Below are 22629 nucleotides of genomic sequence, written 5' to 3' on the forward strand. Positions count from 1 at the left end.
ATTACCCCCAAATATATAACATTATACAAAATTTGAAACCTCTGTAAAATTACCTTTTTTTCCCTAAAGAAAATGTTCACATTTTATATTTTAAAAATTCTTGGTTGAAAGTTTTCAATGAGTGATTTCTAGGCTCAATATTAGCATTTATGAGGTATTAGATAAAAACTAGTTATCAAGGAAATTATCTATTACCAAGTACATTATAAAATAAAAATGTAAGAGAGAAACTGAGTTCATCAAATTATGAATCTTTTAACTGACTTAGGGAACTTGTCATGTGATTAGTTACTTATTCACTTTAGTCTATGTGTATCTTAATTATAGATTGCTATTTTTTACTTAGAAGACTTTAAATAAAAATCAAAGAGTAAATAGGACCAGTTCTAGTGCAAGATACCAAACTATGTCAACTTCTTGTTCTGAAGTAGCAGGGAAGAAAAATCTGTATTAAGCATGCTTTCTCAAAATAATATATACTTATCACTATTTTATATTGTATAACCTGCTCATTATTTGCTATTCAAAGTTTCCATTACACTGTAATGAAAACCTTTTAGCTCCTAAAATTGTTTTAAGAAGGAAGTTAACCTTTTCTGATCTTTGTATATTGCTTTTGAGATATGTTCACTTTCTATGACACTCCCTTATTTAATATAAATATACTATGTGTACATTACACACATATAAAAATTTAATCTAGAATTTATAGCTCTTTTTTTTCCCCCCTCCTTCCCCTGCCCCCTTTTCCCCCACCCAACTCCGGTTCAAGCTGTTGTTTCTCAGTCTAGTTGTGTAGGACACAGCTCCCTGGCCCATGCTGGTATTAGGAGCCTTGCGCTCCCCAGGCTGAGGCAGTGGGTCGCCAGTTGTTGGTTGGCCGCTCACAGGAGTATAGCTTATTTTTAAAAATAGTGCCTAGAAACTTGTTAGGGGGTCATATATATACACCTTATGCCATATTAAAGCTATTAAAATGCTTTCCGTATTTTAATACAAAATAAAAAGTTTTAATAAGTATAGAAAATTTCATTCAGTTTCTGAGTACAGTTGATCCTAGAACAATGTGGTGGCAGGTGGGGTGGTGTGGGGGTTAGAGGTGCCAGCCACCCATGCAGTCAAAATTCCACATAGAACTTTTAACTCCCCCATAACATATTTGTCCCTTGGTATCCATGGGGTTTGGTTCCAGAACTCCCTGTGGATACCAAAATCCACAGATGCTCAAGTCCCTTATATGTAGTCCCTTATATAAATGCATACAGTTGGCCTTCCACATCCATGGATGTGAAACCCAAGGATATGTAGGGCGGACTGTATATTTATTGAAAAACATCTGTGTATAAGTGGGCCTTCGCAGTTCAAACCTGTGTTGGTCAAGGGTCAACTTTACTTTAATAAGCATAATATTAAAGATAGGTATTCAGAAAAATCACAGCAGCCTTTCAGCACATTTCATATTGAAGGAAAAAAAACAATGTTACATTTGACCAAATAATGACTAGGAGAAAAGTAAGAGCTAAAAGAAATTGTGTATTTTTATATTATTCTTGGAGAAACATAGATAGTATGTTAGGAATGTGTTTGTTTGATATCATCTTGTAATTTAACTTTGTCCTGTTATGAAAAAGCATAGGTACGATTTGTAGTAGATTAACTTTTAGTCCATCTCAGGTGTCTTTTTGGAACTAATACAAACTTAAAATTGTAATGAGTAAAATATTTAAGTATCCACAGAAAACTGTTTAATTTAGGGCAGGACTAGTAATTTAAAAAAAAAAAGGGTTTGAAGATCACATTAGTAATTGCATTGGGTGGCCCTCCCTTGTAGTCTGATTTCTTGTGAGTCTCCAGTTGTGATTTAGGTATATATTGTATAAGATTTCTGAAATGAGAGTGCCATGGCCACCTTCTAATTTTCTTTTCTGTGCTTTGGAACCACACATTTTTCTTAGAGCAGAGAGAAATGTGGAGAAAAGGCATTTCTCTTCTCCAAATCTCCTCTGGATGGATTTCCTTTCCTTCCCCAGACCGAGTCTTTTTAGTGGTGATAGTTCATCTATCTTTATTCTCTGGTTTAGGCTGACAGTTTACTCATGTTGTGAGTACTACTCCAAACCCTCATTAAGGGTTTTAAACCTTTTTTTTTTTTCCTGGGCACCCCATGTACTCAGTACTGGCTCTTTTCTGGTGCATTAAGCATTTTTATTTCCTCCTTTTTCTCTTTTGGTTCATGGAGAGTCTGTTATAAACAAGAAGATAATACCTGCTTTTTTTTCACACCTATATTGTTAGAGAGAAAACCTTGAAAATCATGACTTTGTTCTCTAGGTGTTAGAAACTCTTGAATTTTAATTTTTTTGTGTATTTCAACAATTTAAACTCCAGACATTGTTGGATATAATATTGTGTCCAAAGAAATTGTCAAGTGTATTTTCAAATAATATGCTCCTTTCTAAGCCCTGTGCAAGTTAGTTGTTTAATAAATACTTTCTTTTTGTGCTTTAGTACTTTCATTTGCTTTGTGGACATTGTGTTGAGCCTATAACATTTAAGAGGAATTTTTAGATATATGTTTGTGTTTTTAATTATGAGAATGTGTTAGACATTAGTAGGCTTTCTAAGGAAGATAGAATTTTGACACTATTTTAACTGAAAAAATGAAATTGAAGATTTGTTTTTTTCTTTAAGATTCTTTGAGATTCATAGAGAAAATTAAGAATTAAGGCCATTGCAGGAAGAATTTTTTAAAATTATTTTTTAAATTGTAAATGTAATACATATTATAAAATAGCTAAAGCAATATGAAATATATTAAATAGATTATAAAGCCTTCCCATTGTCAAGGTTTATCTATACATCTAGGCTTTTCCCCTCGTGGTTGTATAAATACATATATATGTCTGAATATACATAATTTTTTAAAAATGAAGTAGGAGCATATTCAAAATATATTATAATTTTCTTTTCTTCACTTAATTTATTGTGGGTATCTTTCCATGACATGATATGTTGATCTTTCTCCTTTTAAAGGGTAAGATAAATATTCTGTTGCTTGAATGCACCATAATTTATTTTATTGATTCCTTATTGAGGGATATTTAGATTTATTTCCAATTTTTCCATATCACAAATTATGCTGTTTATATATATCTATGACTTCTCTTACTTATGCAAATATCTTTATAGGAAGAATTCGGCAGTTAGAGGCACTGATGTCAAAATTTTTCTGTTACAGTAGTCACTGATTCCTCACTCAATCTAGAGAAAAAGACTTATTGGCAACTTACACATCTGATAGTCCTACCAGACTGTGAGTTCTGTAAGGACAGGATCTACTCATATATGTTATTCCTTTTTGTCTCCCTTGTGTCTGGTATATCATACACACATAATAAATATTAATTATAAGAAGGAGTTTATTTTAATTTACGATGTGGCCCTAGAAGATGATTCTAGGTGGCTCTTTGACCAAAGGAAGAAACTACTGTATTGTTGTTGTAATATCACAGAATATCCCTTTCATTACTACTGAAAATAGTATAGACAGGTATGGTTCTATACTAAAGGTCTTATGGTATGACTGTATACTTTGAGAGGAATCTCATTTATTTGCTGCTATAAGCATCATATTAAATTACATGGAATTAGGTGGGGAAAAATTAATATTATGTGCATTGTAAAGATGGAAAATCTAAAACATAGGTGGTTATGAAATGGCCTTTTGACATTAGTGGCAAAATTGAGATTATCAGCCTAATATTCTGTCAGCCTTATCTATGGAGACTGTACCATTTTTGCCCTAGGTAATAGTGTTTAGAAATGTAATTACAATTTGTACTTTTATGCTTTTCTTCTCCTGCACTTCCGGATTGATTGACGCACACTGAAGGAATTGGCAAATTGTCAACTGCCGATGGTAAAGCTTTTGCAGATCCTGAGGTACTCCGGAGACTGACCTCCTCAGTAAGTTGTGCACTGGATGAAGCTGCTGCTGCACTGACACGGATGAAAGCGGAAAACGGCCACAATGCAGGACAAATAGACACGTATGTATTTAATGACCTCTGTTGGGTATTAGACATGTTTTTGAGTGGATTTTGGGGAAGTACCAAATTTTCATTAAATACGTGTTTTGGAGGGGCTTATAAACTTAAGCCAAATGGATATGAGGATGGAGAGTGTATTTTAAGTTGATATATAAATGTATATGTATTTGATGGATATAACAATGAATATTATATTTTATTCTTATATTCGACTCATAATTCATTGAGCATTCTTGTGGAAGGTACTATACTAGAGTGTGAGAAATCCAAACTGAGTAAGACCTGGTTTCCATTTCTTTTTTTTTCTTTTTTTTAAATTTTATTTTATTAAATTTATTGGGGTGACAATTGTTAGTAAAATTACATAGATTTCAGGTGTACAATTCTGTATTACATCATCTATAAATCCCATTGTGTGTTCATCACCCAGAGTCAGTTCTCCTTCCATCACCATATATTCGATCCCCCTTACCCTCATCTCCCACCCCCCCTGGTTTCCATTTCTAAGGAAGTTACTTATTCTAACAGTTATAATAGTAAACTCTAACCTGGGTAATAATAAATGAAATGGGTTTGCTAATGAAATAACCTAGATGCTTGCTACTCAAATATGGTCCGTGGACTAGCAGCATCAGCATCACCTCAAAGCTTGTTAGAATTTCAGACCTCACCCTGGATCTACTGAATTAGAATCTGCATTTTAATAAGAAACATGGGTGATTTGTATGCACATTAAAGTTTGAGATTCACCGATTTTGTTAATCATTCTGAAGTAAAACTTTATTTAGATTTTACTTTCTACTGTTACATATAAAATTTTAAGCCATAGGATTATGTCCCACGTCTTTGGGAATCATCACAGTAGTAGAATTTAAAAACTTGTGCATCTAATGCTTTAAAAAACTTTGTTTCAAACTTAATATGCCAATGTGTTAGGACATTTAGAAAGATAAAAATGACAGCTATTTCAGTGAATACTTATTACTTGCTTCATTGACATACATGAATAAGTATTGCAGAAAAGATGGTCAGCAAGCAAGATGTTCATATAATTTTTTCTTACTATATCAACATTTTTCTGTGTATGACTATTTATATTTAATGTAATTTATTACCATAGGACCTGAGTCTTTCTGTGTTGGTTAATTGTTGATGATTTTGTTTTCAGTCGCAGTCTGGCAGAAGCTTGTTCAGATGGAGACGTAAATGCGGTTCGTAAATTGCTAGATGAAGGCAGAAGTGTAAATGAACATACAGAAGAAGGAGAAAGCCTGCTGTGTTTGGCTTGTTCAGCAGGGTATTATGAATTAGCACAAGTAAGCAGAAATAATCTTAGTGATTAAAATTGTGGAAGGGTTTTTGACATTTAATTTTTATCATTAATAAATGAAATTGTAATTAGAGGCCATGGTCTTTCCTTTTTGACAGTAGGTAAAATAGAAACTGATAACGTAATTAGTTTCCTGTACATGCAACTAAGCATGGTCCATTTTTTTGCCACTTAGTCAAAACTAATGAATAAGAAACACATAAAACTAATAGTAATATTTTAAACTTGTCTTTGGAAATAATATGCAATTATAATAGAAAGTAGTGATTTATTTTCATTTCACCAGATTACTACCCCAGTTGTTTTAATTTTTTTCTTTCTGTTAGAGCAATATTGGGAGATAGCCATGTGTTTACCAGTTAATTTCTGTCTTGTGAGTATAGTCCTACTATTCTCTTACTAGATAATCTCAAGCATAACCCAAATTATTTAACAAGAGCAGTTACATTTTATAATGGGATGGCTAATATGATTATGTACTTAAAGATCAAATTGTAAAATGTAGCATCTAACCTGGTGTTTTGAGCAGTGAACATTGACAGATTTTCCCAAGGTGGTTAGTTTTCAATTTTCCTCACCCCCACTCTAAAAGAGTCCCCGATTCAATGTATTGTCTAGAAATACCATTAACAGTCAGGTTGATCCTCTGTGTGTATGTGTGTTTCCAGGTGTTGCTGGCCATGCGCGCTGACGTGGAGGACAGAGGGACTAAAGGAGACATAACCCCCCTAATGGCAGCTTCCAGCGGAGGTTATTTAGATATTGTGAAATTGTTACTTCTTCATGAGGCAAATGTCAATTCCCAGTCTGCAACAGGTATGTAGACAGTAATGTGCGGATTTGAGGAAAATAAATTGATAATAATTATAACCCGAGAAATAAAAATTTGATTCCTAGGGAAAACTAGTTGTAAACCTACAGAAAAAATCTTAGCCCTCGTTTAGAATCACTGAGTCAAATACAGATAATTGGATATCTTCAAAAGTCTTTCAAACATACTTAAATTCTATTTGGTCAAGATTGACAATTTTTCTGTGGGGGACAAATTTGTTTTTTCTGCCACAATGATATGGAATGTATAAAGAGGCAAAATCATGAACTATATCTCTTTTTCTTTATCTTATTTAAATGCAACTCCCTTGACTTTAGATTATAGATTAACCTGAGAGTATTTACCCTATAGGGATTTTCATGTCAAGTGTAATGAGTGCATTTACTAGTAAGGTATTCTTGTGACAGCATGAAAACTATTCTATTAAGGACTACTCTTTTATTTACTTATGTTTCCCAGACTTGTAGAGAGGCATAGCCTTGGTCGTATGTCTTGAGTTATAGATATATTTTTAGTAATGAGAGTCCTTGGATTTAGTGAGACAACCAAATGGTTTTTTAAAAATTTAAATAATGAAAGCATATCAGTGTTCCATGCCATTAAGTAAATGTCAAATGTACCCTAATTTTAAAATGAGCAAGACTTTCAAGAAAGGATTCTAGGTCATTTTGCTGACCACTTTGTCTTAGCATAATGTCTGAGATGGTTAAACAGTTGAGTTCTGAACAAATTGGATTCTGAAATGATAGTTTTGTTCCTGAACATTTAAAACAAACTTCTTTAGTCTTATTTTGTTGGATGGTTAAAACATCTCTCCACTCCCTTTAATAAATAAAAATTCTAAAACCAAATCAGGAAAGAAATAAGTGGCAAACCAAGGGATAATAACCTTTTAAAGAAATTTTTCTTTTGATGGAATAACTCCTTCATATGCTGAGTGGGTTTTATATCTGTCTCACTGGATGGAAGATATGTTTCTGAAGGAAAATGTATACCTAAAACACTGAATTGTCTTGAATAAATCCGTAAAGATAAAGGAGAGGTAAAAGAAAATGAATGTAATAGAAAAAAAGTTAAATGTTTCTAAATTGTACAGTGTTGGAAGAAAAAGGAATAATTTTGAATGATACATGAGAATATTTTAGATAAAAAGTTTTGAAAGTGATTTTTCAAGATGACACTTAATCTTATTGACAAGCTAAGGAAATAGGAAGAGGTAAATTGACCTATTTATGTATAATAAACCTTTTAATTATAAGAAAATTAAGATGATGCTTCTAACGAATACAACAAAAAATCTTGAGATGTTCATAGTCTATGGGTTTACATAAGGGAATGGAAGAGGTAGAACTAGAGCAGTAGTATAATCATAATTGTATCCATTCTATCATAATTTGTATTTCTTTTATTCTTTGTTAGGAAACACTGCATTAACTTATGCCTGTGCTGGAGGATTTGTTGACATTGTGAAAGTGCTACTTAATGAAGGCGCCAATATAGAAGATCATAATGAAAATGGACATACCCCCTTAATGGAAGCAGCTAGTGCAGGTCATGTGGAAGTTGCAAGAGTTCTTCTAGATCATGGGGCAGGCATCAACACTCATTCTAATGAATTCAAAGAAAGTGCTCTTACACTTGCATGCTACAAAGGTACTCTATAGTCTGAATATTTAGGGGTTTTTTCATTATAACATTGAATATTTGAATGAATTTTATGTTGCTTATGTTTTCCTTGTGCTATAAAATTATCTAGTTTATAAGAGATTATATAGAGTGCCCGTTTTAGCCTGCATTTCCTAAAGTATAATTTCACAGTGTATGTTTCTTTGTTATTTTAATTCAAATTTATTCAATTAGCTATGAAGTCAACCAAAACCCTTAGCACAGATTTAGAGTTTCCATTCTTTAATGACTTTTGTTTTATATGATTTTTCCAGCCTTTATTTCCAAAATAATACACACTCAAATAATATAATAATAATACTTGATACAAAAAAACCTAAAAACCACAGAATAGCATAAAGAAAAATTTTATAATGACATGTAATACTGTCATCTAAAGATGTAAGAAGCATGTAAACAATACTGTAGTGTATTTACTTCCGGTGTGTTTTTAAGTATGTTTATAAACAAATATATATGTGTACACACACACACACACACGCACACACACGCGCACACACACAGGCATACCTCAGAGATATTTCGGGTTCCATTCCAGACCACTACAATAAAACAAGTCTCTCAATAAAGCAAGCTGTAATACTTTTGTGGGTGGAGGGTCCTGCCTTTAATTTGTAAAAAATGCAACATCTGTGAAGCACAGTAAAACAAGGTATGCCTGTAATTTTAAACTAAACAATCATACTCTAACAACACTATTTTATAGTTTGCTTATTTTATTTAGCCGTGCATCATGAACATTTGCCATCTCAATATTTTTGTAATACAACTTTTGATGGTCACATAATATTTCACTATTGCAGTTAGTAGTGGATTTGGCTGCATATGTCACAATACCTAAATTAATAATGATCTGAACAAAAGAGAAGCTTTTTCTCTTTTACATAAAATTAGTCCAGTGGTAAGTTGTATAGGACTAGTATGGTAGTTACATTGTTATCAAGATCTCAGCATTCTCTTTTTCTGCTTCACCATCCTAGTATATGGTTTCTATATTCAATGTTACCAAGGTGGTAGCTATGGCCCCAGCAATCCATATTCTAGGAAGGATGAAGGAGGATAAGGGCAAAATGGGGAGTGCCTTCTAGTTTAATAAGCTACCTTTATGGAGTCTTCCTAGAAGTTCTGCCTTACAGCTCCTCCTTACATCTCACAGGCTACACATAGTAACGAGGGAGGCTGGGAAATGTAGTCTTTTAGTCAGGCATGTTGCCACTCACATAAAATCAGAGTTCTGTTAAGGAACATTGAGAGAATGGATAGTCTAGCAGTCTCTGTCAAATACATCAAATAGATGCACCATAATTGCCTATTGTTGGAGACTTGAATTTTTCCCAGTTTTTTCACTTTTATTAAAAACACTGTGATAACATCATTGTGCAGACATCTTTGCCTAATCTCTGATTATTTCCTTAGGATAAATTCCTGGAAGTGGAATTGCTGGGTCAAAGGGTATGGACATTTTTAAGGCTTTTGATACATATTGCCAAATTGCCTTCTAGAAAGGTTGAACCAATTTACACTCCCACCAGCAGTGTTTGAGAGTGCCCTTTACCCCACCCTACACCCTCACCAACACTGGGTATTATCATTCTTTTTAATATTTCCCATTTGATAGTAAAAAATGGTGTGTCATTTTAATTTGCGTTTGTTTACTAGGAAGGTTTAATATTTTTTCATCAGTTTAATATTCATTTGCATTTCTTTTTTGAATTACCATTTTATGTCTTTCATCCATTTTTCTACTGGAATGTTTGTCTTGTCTCTTATTGATTATTAAGGCTTTTTATATATTAAATGTATCAAGAGGGTTGAAATTATTTTGATGGAGTTTTCTGTGCCTGTTTATTGCCACAGTGAGTTTATGGTTATTTTGAAGCGTTTTTCTGACAAATGATCCAAACATACTTTACCTGGCATTCTACTTGATTTTAGTGTTTTGATGTGATAGTTTATATAGGTTAAATCAAAGAATAAGTATTATTGCTTTACCTAACTTGCATTGTGTGTTTTGGACTAATTTAATCTTTAAAACCTAGATACTTTGACAAGAGCCTGCTTATTATTTTGGATTGGCTTTGTAAAACTGTCATTGATTTATTTATTGTATGTAAAGTAAGTTCTCTTAAAATTTTTGTATAGACATCTGAAAGAAAAAGATTCCCCATTTTAATACTTAGATATTAAACTGATACTCAGTTCTTTAGAAATACAGTTTTTAAATTCGTGTTCTTTTTCTTTAAAGGCCATTTGGATATGGTTCGCTTTCTACTTGACGCTGGTGCAGATCAGGAGCACAAAACGGATGAGATGCACACTGCCTTAATGGAGGCTTGCATGGTAATTTTAAATTGCAATCACTTGAGATTTTATGGGAAGGAAAGATCATGTGTTTATTAAACCTATAAGTATTACTACTTTTTGGAAAAATATTTGAGATCAATAGATTTTCAAAATTTTGTACAATACTAGAGAAGGAAGGGGAAGTAGACAATGTTTTGTTTAACATTTGATAGTAAATCTGTCGATGTAGGAAATAGTACAAAAGGCAGGCTTGGCTATATCATTTCTAACACACTGATATACTTTTATTTTCTTTATTGTGATAAAATACACATAACATAAAATTTACCATCTTAACTATTTTTAAGTGTACAGCTCAGTGGTATCAAATACATTCATAATGTTTGCAACTGTCACTGCCGTCCATCTCCATAACTCTTTTCATTTTGTAAAACTGAAACTGTACCAATTAAATAACAACTTCCCATTCCCTGCTCCTCCCATCCTCTAGTAGTCATCATTCTACTTTCTATCCATGATTTTGATGACTGTAAGTACTTCATACAGTATTTGTCTTTTTGTGGCTGGCTTATTTTACTTAGCGTGTCCTCAAGGTTCATCCATGTTGAAGCATGTGTCAGAATTTCCTTCCTTTTTTAAGGTGGCATGATATTTCATTGTATGTATATACAACATTTTGCTTATCCATTCATTTATTGATGGACACTTGGGTGGTTTCCATACTTATCTATTCTGAATAATGTTACTATGAACATAGGTGTAAAAGTATCTGTTCAAGTCCCTACTTTCAGTTCTTTTGGATATGTACCCAGAACCGGGATTACGTGATCATATCGTAATTCTGTTTTTAATTTTTTGAGGAACTACCACCATATTGTTTTCCACAGTGGTTGTACCATTTTACATTCTACCAACAATGCACAAGCGTTCTAATTTCTCCACACCCTCACCAGTACTTGTTATTTTCTGGGTTTTATTTTGTTTTATTTTTTTTATAGTAGCCATCCTAATGGTTGTGAGGTGATATCTTGTAGTTCTGATTTTCATTTCCCTAATGATTAGTGATGTTGCGCAATCACTTCATATACTTATTGGTCATTTATGTATCTCTGGAGAAATGTCTATTCAAATCCTTTGTCCATTCTTGAATCAGGTTGTTTGTTTTTTGTTGTTGAGTTTTAGGAGTTCTATATATATTTTGGATACTAATCACTTATTTGATATATAGTGTGTAAATATTTTCTCCCATTCTGTGGGTTGCCTTTTTACTCTGTTAGTATCCTTTCATGCACAAAAATTTTTAATTTTGATTAAGTCCAATTTGTCTATTTTTTCTTTTGTTGCCTGTGCCTTTGACATCACATCCAAAAAATAATTGCCAAATCCAATGTCGTGAAGCTTTTGTCTCATGGCTTCTTCTAAGAGTTTGATAGTTTTACGTCTTTGATCCATTCTGAGTAAATTTTTATGTGTGGTGTTAGATAAGGGTCCATCTTCATTCTTTTGCATATGGATATCCCATTTTCCCAGCATCATTTGTTAAAAAGACTGTCTTTTCCCAAGTGAATGGTCTTGACACCCTTGTCAAAAATATTTTGACCATATGTGCAAGGGTTCATTTTGGGGCTTTCCATTCCATTTGTCTGTATGTCTATCTGTATCAGTACCACAATGTTGACAATAGGTTTGTATTAAGTTTTGAAATCAAGAGTGTGAGTCCTCCAGCTCTATTCTTTTTTTTTTTTTTTTAAGATTTTATTGGGGAAGGGGAACAGGACTTTATTGGGGAACAGTGTGTACTTCCAGGCCTTTTTTCCAAGTCAAGTTGTCCTTTCAGTCTTAGTTGTGGAGGGCGCAGCTCAGCTCCAGGTCCAGTTGCCGTTTCTAGTTGCAGGGGGCACAGCCCACCATCCCTTGCGGGACTCGAGGGGTTGAACCTGCAACCTTGTGGTTGAGAGCCCACTGGCCCATGTGGGAATTGAACCGGCAGCCTTCGGAGTTAGGAGCATGGAGCTCTAACTGCCTGAGCCACTAGGCCGGCCCCTCCAGCTCTATTCTTTTTTAAGATTGTTGTGACTTCACAGTCCCTTTAGAGTCCATGTGAATTTTAGGATGGACTTTTCTATTTCTGCAAAAAACACCGTTGGGCTTTTGTTGGGATTGCATTGAATCTGTAGATCACTTTGGGTAATATTGATTTCTTAACAGTATTAAGTCTTTCTATCCATGAAAATAGAATTTATTTCCGTTTATTTGTGTAGTCTAATTTCTTTCAGTAATGTTCTGTAGTTTTCATTGTACAAGTATTTTACTTCCTTGGTTAAGTTAATTCCTAAGGATTTTATTTTTTTTGATGCTATTGTAAGTGGAATTGTTTTTCTAATATGCTTTCAGATTGTCCATTGTAAGTGTATTTGAAATGCAACTAATTTTTATGTGTTGACTTTGTATCCTGGTACTTTGTTAAATTCACTTATTGGTTCTAACAATTTTTTGTATGTAGTTTTTAGGGTTTTCTACATATAAGCATATCAGATAATTTTAGTTCTTCCTTTCCAATTTGGATGCCCTTTTTTCTTTTTCTTGCCTAACTACTCTGGCTAATGGCTAGAACTCACAGTACTATGTTAAATAGAGGTGGTGAAAGTGGGCATCCTTGCCTTGTTCCTGACCTTAAAGGAAAATCTTTGTCTTTAATCATTGAGTAGATGTTCATTGTGGGTTTTTCTTTTTTCTTTCTTTTTTTTAATTAAAGTTTGTTGGGATGACAATTGTTAGTAAAGTTACATAGATTTCAGGTGTACAGTTCTGTATTATATCATCTACAAATCACATTGTGTATTCATCACCCAGAGTCAGTTCTCTTTCCATCACTATATATTTGAGTGGGTTTTTCATATGTATTTTCATTGTGGGTTTTATTATGTTGAGGTAGTTTACTCTAGTCCTAATTTGTTGAGTGTTTTTATCATGAAAGGGTTTTGAATTTTGTTACCTGCTTTTTTTGTGTCAATGGAGATGATCATATGGTTTTTTTTCCCTTTGTTCTGTTAATGTGGTGTGTTATATTGATCAATTTTTGTATGCTGATCCATCCTTTAATTCCAGGAATAAATCTGACTTGGTCATGGTACATATAATCCTTTTAATATGCTGGTGAATTTAGTTTGCTAGTATGTTGTTGAGGATTTTTACATTAATGTTTATAAAAGATACTGGTCTGTAGTTTTCTTGTCATGTGTCGTTTTCTGGCTTTGTTATCAGGATAATGCTGGTCTCCTATAATGAGTTAAGAACTGTTTCCTCCTCTCCGTGTTCTGAAAATATTAAATGGAAAATTCCAGAAATAAACAATTCATATACGAAGTTACAAAAATATACTTAACATAAATTTTCTGTTGCCAGCACAAATTTTCAAAATAAAAAGATTTCAATGGATATTACTTAGCAAATGTTGTGTTTGTTGATAAACACAATGCTGGATTCCAAAAATTGTTTCTAACATATTTAGTCACAGATTAATCCAGGAATCATTTTTCTTCTGCTTCTGTAAGCACATAGATATCATGCATGTATGTGTATTTACAAAGAGTACATCAAATATAAAGAAATTCAGAGCAATCTGAGTTTTTAAGACAGGTTTAATGACAAGAAAATTACCTGGAAGTCCAAATGTTTTTTAAGATATGGTTAAGTAGGTATATCATTATCTATGTTAATTCCTATTTTGTTGTTTACTACTATGTAACAAATCACTCAAAACATAGTGGCTTAATACAGTCAGTTACAATTTTTCATGATTCTGTGGATTGATTGGGTGGGTATTCTGTTGTTCTCTTTCAATGGGGAAGTTTCTCATGCAGGTGCTCTCAGATAGTGGCTGTGTGTGGGATTTCTGACATAGTTTAACTCACATGTCTGGCACCTTGGTGATGATTAGAAGTCCTGGACACCTCTTGGCCATAGGTAATCTCTCCATGGGCTTCTTTAATAGTAGCTGGATGCCAAGGGTTAGCATTCGAGAAAGAATAGGAGCTGGCATGGAATTATTTCTACCATATTTTATAGATTAAAGCAATCACAAGGTAGCCCAGATGCGGGGGGTTAGGGGGGATAAGATTTATCTATTAATGAGAGAGTATGACAAGGAATTTGTAGCCATCTTTGCACAACTCCTTAGAAATTGTATCTTTCTTAATATAAAAAATTCTCAAGCCATATCTGTATTGCTGTATTTCTGCACAAGTATCCTTTTATCCTTATTCTAACAAGGATATATCAATAATTCAAAGCAATCAGAGTACATTATAGGGAAAAGTCTGAGCTAGTAATATGTACAAAGAAATTAACAATTGGAAGACTTAATACATTGTTTTAATGATTCTCCTAAATAACTGTTTGCAGAATAAATCAGGAATTTGTTTTTAAAAACCTATTTTGTTAAACTCCTAGAAAAGGTGAAAATATAGAACTTTTAAATTGGGTATAACTTACATACAATAAACTGCCAAATCTTAAGTAAATGGCCTGAAATGTTATACTTATGCATATACCCATGTAACAACCAGATCAAGATATAGCACCCCAGAAGGCTCACCTACACCCCTTCCCAGTCACTACCTTCCTTCAAGAGTAACCAGAATTCTAACTTCTTTCATTGTAAATTATTTTTCTTGTTTTTGCTTCATATAAATAGGATAATACAATACTTTTGTGTATGACCTTTTTCACTCAACATTATTTATGTGAAAATCATGTATGTCATTCCATTTTAGTTTGCTCTTTTTCATTTTTGTGTATAGTATTCCGTTGTATAAATATACCACTGTATTAGTCTTCCTTTATCCACAGGGTATATGTTTTAAGACCCCCAGTAGAATGCCTGAAACTGCCGATAGTACCAAACCTTATATAGTATTAATACATACTATTTTTAAAATATATATACATACCTATGATAAGGTAAAATTTATAAATTAGGCACAGTAAAAGATTAATGACTATAACTAATAATAAAATAGGACTATTGTAATATAATAATAATGAAAGTTATGTGAATGTGGTTTCTCTCACTATATCTTATTGTACTGTTCGCACTCTTTTTCTTGTGATGATGTGAGATGATACAATGCCTATGTGATCAGATCAAGTAAGGTACTCAGTATGAAGTGCAATTTCAAACTTATGAATTGTTTATTTCTGGAATTTTCCATTTAATATTTTCAGACTGTGGTTGACCATGGGTAACTGAAACCATGGAAACCAAAGCTACAGATAAGGGGGACTATTGTATTTATTTATCCAGTCTGCTATAATGGACCTTATGTGTTGTTTACAGACTTCAGCAGTTAACGATAAAGCTGCTATGGACATTCTTTTATATGTCTTTTAGTGGACATAATAAGCATTCATTTCTTTTGGGTATGCGAGTATATCTAGGTGTAAGATTGCTGGGTAGGAAGATTTTTGTTTACTAATTCAAGAGGGTTTTTTTGTTGTTTTGTTTTAAAGATTTTATTGGGGAAGGGGAACAGGACTTTATTGGGGAACAGTGTGTACTTCCAGGACTTTTTTCCAAGTCAAGTTGTTGTCCTTTCTGTCTTAGTTGTGGAGGGCGCAGCTCAGCTCCAGATCCAGTTGCTGTTTTCTAGTTGCAGGGGGCACAGCCCACTATCCCTTGCGGGAGTCGAGGAATTGAACTGGCAACCTTGTGGTTGAGAGCCTGTGCTCCAACCAACAACTGAGCCATCCGGGAGGCAGCTCAGCTTAAGGTGCCGTGTTCAATCTTAGTTGCAGAGGGCAGAGCCCACCATCCCTTGCGGGACTCGAGGAATTGAACTGGCAACCTTGTGGTTGAGAGCCCATTGGGCCATGTGGGAATCGAACCGTCAGCCTTCGGAGTTAGGAGCATGGAGCTCTAACCGCCTGAGCCACCGGGCCGGCCCTCAAGATTGTTTTATACGTCTATTCATGTTTTTTTCTTGAGTCAGTTTTGGTAGTTTATGTCTAAGAATTTGTTCATTTCATCTAGGTTATCTAATTTGTTGGCATACAATTATCCACAGTATTCTTCCACAATTCTTTTTTATTTCTGTATGGTCAGTATTAATGTTGTCCATTCTTTAAGTCTTGATTTTAGTAATTTAAGTCTTGTCTTTTTTCTTGATAGGTCTCACTAAAGTTTTGTCAATTTTGTTGATATTTTCAAAGGATCAACTTGTAGTTTTCAAAATTCTCTGTATTTTTCTGTTCTCTGTTTCATTTAATTTTACTCAGTTCTTTATTTTCTTCTTTCTGCTTGCTTTGGGTTTCTTTTGCTTTTTTTCTAGGCTTTTGAGATGTGATCTTATACTATTAATTTGAGACGTTTCCTCTTTTCTAATTGTATGTGTTTAGTGCCATAAATTTCCATCTCAGCACTGCTTTAACATTGTCCTACAAAATTTTTTTAAATGCTTTTTTTTTTTTTTTTAGAGATTTTATTGGGGAAAGGGAACAGGACTTTATTGGGAACAGTGTGTACTTCCAGGACTTTTTCTAAGTCAAGTTCTTGTCCTTTCAATCTTAGTTGTGGAGGGCGCCATTCAGCTTCAAATTGGTGTCCTTTCAGCCTTAGTTGTGGAGGGCGCAGCTCAGCTCCAGGTCCAGTTGCCATTGTTAGTTGCAGGGGGCGCAGCCCATCATCTCTTGAGGGAGTCGAGGAGTCGAACTGGCAACCTTGTGGTTGAAGAGCCCATGTTCAACAAATTGAGCCATCTGGACACCCAGGAGCTGAGCGGCAGCTCATTGACTTCATTCTAGTTGCGGAGGGCAGCTCGCTGGCCCATGTGGGAATTGACCTGGCAGCCCCGTTGCCCAGAGCTCATGCTCTAACCAACTGAGCCACCCGTCCGCCCCTCAATGTATTTTTTAAATTTTATTTGTGACTTCCTCTTTGGCCCATGGATTATTTAGATGTGCATTGTTTAGTTTCCAAATGTTTGAACATTTGAAGATTTTCCTGTTATCTTTCTGTTAATGATTTATGGTTTGATTCCATTGTGATCAAAGAACACACTGTATTACTTCAATCCTTTAAAATTTCTGAGGCTTGTTTTTTAGTCAGGATGTGGACATGTATTCTCTGGGCATTTGAAAAGTATATTCTGCTTTTGATGGGTGGAGTGTTCTATAAATGTCGATTAGATCTTGTTGATTGATGGTAGAGTTCTTCTACATCCTTTCTGGTTTTCTGTCTAGTTGTTATAACAATTGTTGAGAGAGGGGTGTTGAAATCTCCAACTGTACTTGTGGGTTTGTGTATTTCTTCTTTTAGTTGCTTTACTTTTCTTTTAACTGTTTTTTTACATTTTGGAGCGCTGTTGTTTGGTGTATACACATTTTTAGAATTGGTATGTCTTCATGGATTGACTTCTATCATTATATAAAGTCTGTCTCTATCTAGTAATCTTTTTTGTTCTGAGGTCTCCTTTATCTTTATATTAATATGGCTACTCCTGCTTTCCATTGACTAATGTTTGCCCAATAAATGTTTTTATTCTTTTCTTTCAAACTTTGTTATGTTTGATATGCCTATATTGTTACACTAAAGTGAGTTTCTTGTAGACAGCATGTATTTGGGTCATTTTTTGTGACCCACCCTGCCACTCTGTGTTTTTTAATTGGTTTGTTTAAACCATTTACATTTAAATATAAATATTGATATCGTGTATTTGTATTCTGAATCTGTGTTGAAATTTATTTTTCATCCATTTTCTCCATTTTTTCATCTACTTTAATATGTCATTAATAGTTATTTTGAAGTTCTTTTATGCAAACTCCTATATTTGATTCTTCTGGGTCTACTTTAGTTGGTTATTTTATTTTGTTTTTTTATAAATTATGTTGGGGGACAGTGTGTTTCTCCAGGGCCCATCGGCTCCAAGTCATTGTCCTTCAATTGAGTTGTGGAGGGCACAGCTCAGCTCCAAGTCCAGTCACTGTTTTCAATCTTCAGTTGCAGGTGGCACAGCCCACCATCCCATGTGGGAATTGAACCGGCAACCTTGTTGTTGAGAGCTCGTGCTCTAACCAGCTGAGCTATCCAGGCGCCCCTCCAGAAGCTCAACGGCAGCTCCTTGTCTACAATCTGGTTGTGGGAATCAAAACGGCAACCCTGTCGTTCAGAGCTCGCGCTCTAACCAGCTAAGCCATCCGGCCACCCCTCATTGGTTATTTTAAATCTTGACAATCAGTCACTTTTTCCTGTTTCTTAATATGTCTGTTAATTTTTTATTGTAAGCCACATGCTGTGGATGATCCCTTTTTGATGCTCTGAATTATACTGTCCTTTAAGACTGTTAAGCTTTGTTCTAGCAGGCTTGTTATAGTGGCTTAGTCTGATCTATTGAGGCTTAATTTCAGCTTTACTCTTATTCCTAGGTCCTTACTCTTTGGTCCTAGAATAAGGACTCTAGGTCCTTACTCCATTGGTATGGCATTCTGTCATCTCAGCTAAAATCCTGGGATGTTCATCAAGGTCTTTTCATTCTGGCTGAGTCTGAATTCCCAAAGTCCCCAACCTTTCAGGATCCATTCTCTGCTAGACATCCTGGAGTCTCATCTTTGGTGTGTCCAACTTAGGAGTTTTCCAAGTATCTGAGGATAATTTTATGTAAATTTTGGGGACTTTTTCTGTGTTTTCTTTTTCTCAGGTGTTCTGCCCACACTCCCCAAGTCGGAAGTATTTTGGCTGTCTTGTATTGTGATCTTTGTTTCCTTGTCAAAAGAGGTGTTCACTCTTTGTTTAGGTTATATTCCCTTGTGTCAAGGTTTGAAAGATACTGAAAAAGAGAAAGATGGAGTGAATGTAGGGTTCATCTCATGTGCTCCTTTCTTTCAGTGATCGTAACCAAGCCTTATCTTGGTTGCTGACCAGTGCCTCCAGTTGCTTTATCTATTTTTCCTAATTTTTACTGTTATTTATGATAGGAGAGTCAGTCTAATACCAGCTACTATTCTATGGCTAAGAGTAAAGTCTTAGACTTTAAAAAAAAAATCTTATAACAATATTAGACCTAGATTGGATTTTAAAACAATTTCTTTATCTTTTTTCCTTTGGCAAATTAACATTGTTCATTAATATAAAAAAAATGCTTAGTACAATTCCTCTCTTAATGTATGTACTCAAGATATGTTGATAAGTAAATTCAAACAAAACAATTTATTCGGAGCCTGCAGGAGCTTAGGCAAAACATTAGTTCCCTGATCTGTGAACACTTGTAAATCCTTATTTTCTTTTCAATTAGAAATGTATTTAATCACCAAATTAACTCAATGCAGTAATTTGGTTTAAATATATTTTATTTTACATACACTTGAAGAATTAATAAAACTGAAATTTTAATGTGAAGTCATTTGTTTTGGCATCGTGTCAAAAGTGATTAAAACTAGGCTATTCATTTAGTTAGGAATAATGAAACTTGATGGATACTGAAATCTAACACTTAATTAATGTTTTTTAAATTAATTATTTAATAAAAGAATTGTCCAACCTTATAAAATTGTATTTTTCTACTCAATCTTTACTTCTTGTTAGCAATATTTTGGTCATTTTTGAAATATAAAACAATATAGCATCTGACTTTATATGCCACAAGAGTTAAGGCCTACATAAAATTTTAAATTAAAGAATTTGAAACTAATGAATGGTATTTATGGTGATGAAGTGATAGAATGGATACTCTCTATGATGAGAATGTTTTAGTTAATTGCCTTACTATCTATGCTGATTGGCCCATGGTAAAATAATTTACAAGTGAATCCGATATTTATTTTTACGTCTTTGTAAAATTCTTTGCCTCATTGCAACAAGATAGTGGTGAAGAAAATATAGTGTATCAGTCCACAGGGGTTTACCTTGGTGACATAATCCCAAGTGGTAATGACTTCACAGATTTTGTCGTGTTATTTTTTGCCAAGTCTTTGTTTCTTAACTAGATCTAATATAGTTCCTATACTGAAACATGACACCTAAGATAGAGGGTGTAGCTATATTTGACCTGGCAGTAGTATAAACATTAATTGTTTTGAGGTACTGTTGACTCTCGATTTAAGTTTCTTTGAACTTCAGAGAATGTGGAAATTCAAAATTATTTGGAATTGGAATTGTTTGTCACAAGTCTGATTCTTTTGGAAAATTTTGGGCTTGCTCAAAAGTAAGGTAATGTTAATGGACTTTTGATAAAACATCTCAAATTGCTCAGTTGGGCATGATAGTATATATTAATCTAAGCTGCATCTTTTTGTCTTTCTTTCTGTCTTTCCTCAATCTCTTGCTTCTCTTTTCCCACTTTAAAAATCTCAAAAAATTTTTCCTCCTCTTGTTTTACTTCTGAAAATCTGCAGGACGGACATGTAGAAGTAGCACGTTTGCTTTTGGATAGTGGTGCTCAAGTGAACATGCCAGCAGATTCATTCGAGTCTCCGTTAACACTAGCTGCCTGTGGAGGACACGTTGAATTGGCAGCTCTTCTTATTGAAAGGGGAGCAAATCTTGAAGAAGTTAATGATGAAGGATACACTCCCTTGATGGAAGCTGCTCGAGAAGGACACGAAGAGATGGTGGCACTGCTTTTAGCACAAGGTAAAGTATTTTTACTTCTTAATAAAAAAAAGAAATTTCTTTTGAATGTTTTTGTGCCAGTATCCATGACATTTACTACAACTGAAATATTTTTTTTTGCACTGATGATAAAGTAAATTATCAACACTCTGGAAGGAACTCCAAAAGCAGAGAAGATAGAGATGATTATCACAATTGAGAACAATTAATATCTTTATCAGAAGTCTTTCGCCACTCGTTTAATCTATTTTTATGCTTCCGCTAGGAGCAAATATAAATGCCCAGACAGAAGAAACTCAAGAAACTGCACTGACCTTGGCTTGCTGTGGAGGATTTTCTGAAGTTGCAGACTTCCTGATTAAGGCAGGGGCTGATATTGAACTTGGCTGCTCCACGCCTCTGATGGAAGCTTCTCAGGAGGGACACCTGGAGTTGGTTAAATATTTACTGGCTGCCGGTATGTGGCTTTAAAATGCCTTTTAGAAAAAGGCTTTTGTATTGCTTTCATAACTTGAACAATTAACCTTAACTTTTTCATTTCCACAAAAATTGAAAGACAGCTCCACAATTTAACGCACTTCTTAGCCTCCTAAATCTCCAAAAATGTCATTTTTTAAAAGCTTTCTTATTATTGTTTGCTTAGTGATCATAAGGCTTCTCGTTGACCTTCTTTCTCCAGTGAGTGGTTCGTGGTTTCTGGAAGGGAGAAGTTAGTTTGTCCTAGTCTCTGTTAATAAGAAGAGAGTATAGAGATCATAATTTGGTACCTTTAAGCATGTTCATTTCTTGGTCTTCGCATGCGCGCGCGCACACACACACACACACACACACACACCCACACACACACACCCCCCCCAAGTGGGGGTTTTATTTTTTGGCAGAAGTACTTAGTTTTAAAATAATTTGTGATTTACACATTGTTAAGCAATAGTAACAAAAGTGTTTTTACATAGAATATTGTAGTTTTATAAAGCAAAATAAGAATTGATCCAGGTAGACATAAACCTTTATAATATATAATTTTATTTTATTTTTAATTAGGGGATATTGGGCAACAGTGTGTTTCTCCAGGGCCCATCAGCTCCAAGTCGTTGTCCTTCAATCTAGTTGTGGAGGGCGCAGCTCAGCTCCAAGTCCAGTCTCCATTTTTTCAATCTTTAGTTGCGGGGGGCATAGCCCACCATCCCATGTGGGAATTGAACTGGCAACCTTGTTGAGAACTCCTGCTCTAACCAACTGAGCCATCTGGCCACCCCTCCGGAAGCTCAGCGGCAGCTCCTTGTCTTCAATCTAGTTGTGGAGGGCGCAGCTCACGGCTCATGTGGGAATTGAACCGGCAACCCTATTCAGAGCCCGTGCTCTAACCAACAGAGCCATCTGGCCACTCCACCTTTATATATTCTTTAGAAATAATGTGAAATATTTCTTTTTATCTACTTCTGATAATAGCGTTTAAAACTTGATAAAGAAATTATTATATAAAGGAAAATAAAATATTTAGCAAAGCTTTATTCATCCTTTTTGGGCTTTCACTGTTAATATTAATTTGAATATGGCCCAGCCTCAATTTTTCCTTTGAATTATTACCGAAACAATTTATTAATCCAGCTTGTTAATGGTTCAGGTGATTGTTTAGATTTTGAACTAATGCACAAACCAATCACACAAACTGACCTCTTCCCTAACTCAAATAGTATTAATCACTGTGGTTAGTGTATGCACTGTTCAGTCATTGTTCCTTCATCATTTTCAGTAACTGTCCCATTCAAGAGTCTTTCTCATGTCAGTTATACCTCAATTAAAACAAAATAAAAGAGTCTGTTTC

The 22629-nt window shown here is 34.3% G+C and overlaps 1 protein-coding gene across 10 annotated transcripts in view; it reads left to right on the top strand.

Moving 5' to 3' along the window:
• The window catches only part of ANKHD1 (ankyrin repeat and KH domain containing 1), a 113192-nt gene that overhangs the window by 22811 nt on the left and 67752 nt on the right, over positions 1 to 22629 (top strand). For all 10 annotated transcript variants that reach the window (XM_074313637.1, XM_019740240.2, XM_074313634.1 and 7 more), the window contains exons 3-9: positions 3893 to 4049; positions 5218 to 5365; positions 6048 to 6195; positions 7631 to 7864; positions 10143 to 10237; positions 20588 to 20825; positions 21070 to 21261. In XM_074313637.1, coding sequence (XP_074169738.1) covers positions 3893 to 4049; positions 5218 to 5365; positions 6048 to 6195; positions 7631 to 7864; positions 10143 to 10237; positions 20588 to 20825; positions 21070 to 21261 — 1212 coding nt within the window. The remainder of the gene's footprint in view (positions 1 to 3892; positions 4050 to 5217; positions 5366 to 6047; positions 6196 to 7630; positions 7865 to 10142; positions 10238 to 20587; positions 20826 to 21069; positions 21262 to 22629) is intronic.

The sequence above is a fragment of the Rhinolophus sinicus genome, linkage group LG10 (genome assembly GCF_036562045.2).
Source record: "Rhinolophus sinicus isolate RSC01 linkage group LG10, ASM3656204v1, whole genome shotgun sequence".
Classification (NCBI taxonomy): Eukaryota; Metazoa; Chordata; class Mammalia; order Chiroptera; family Rhinolophidae; genus Rhinolophus; species Rhinolophus sinicus.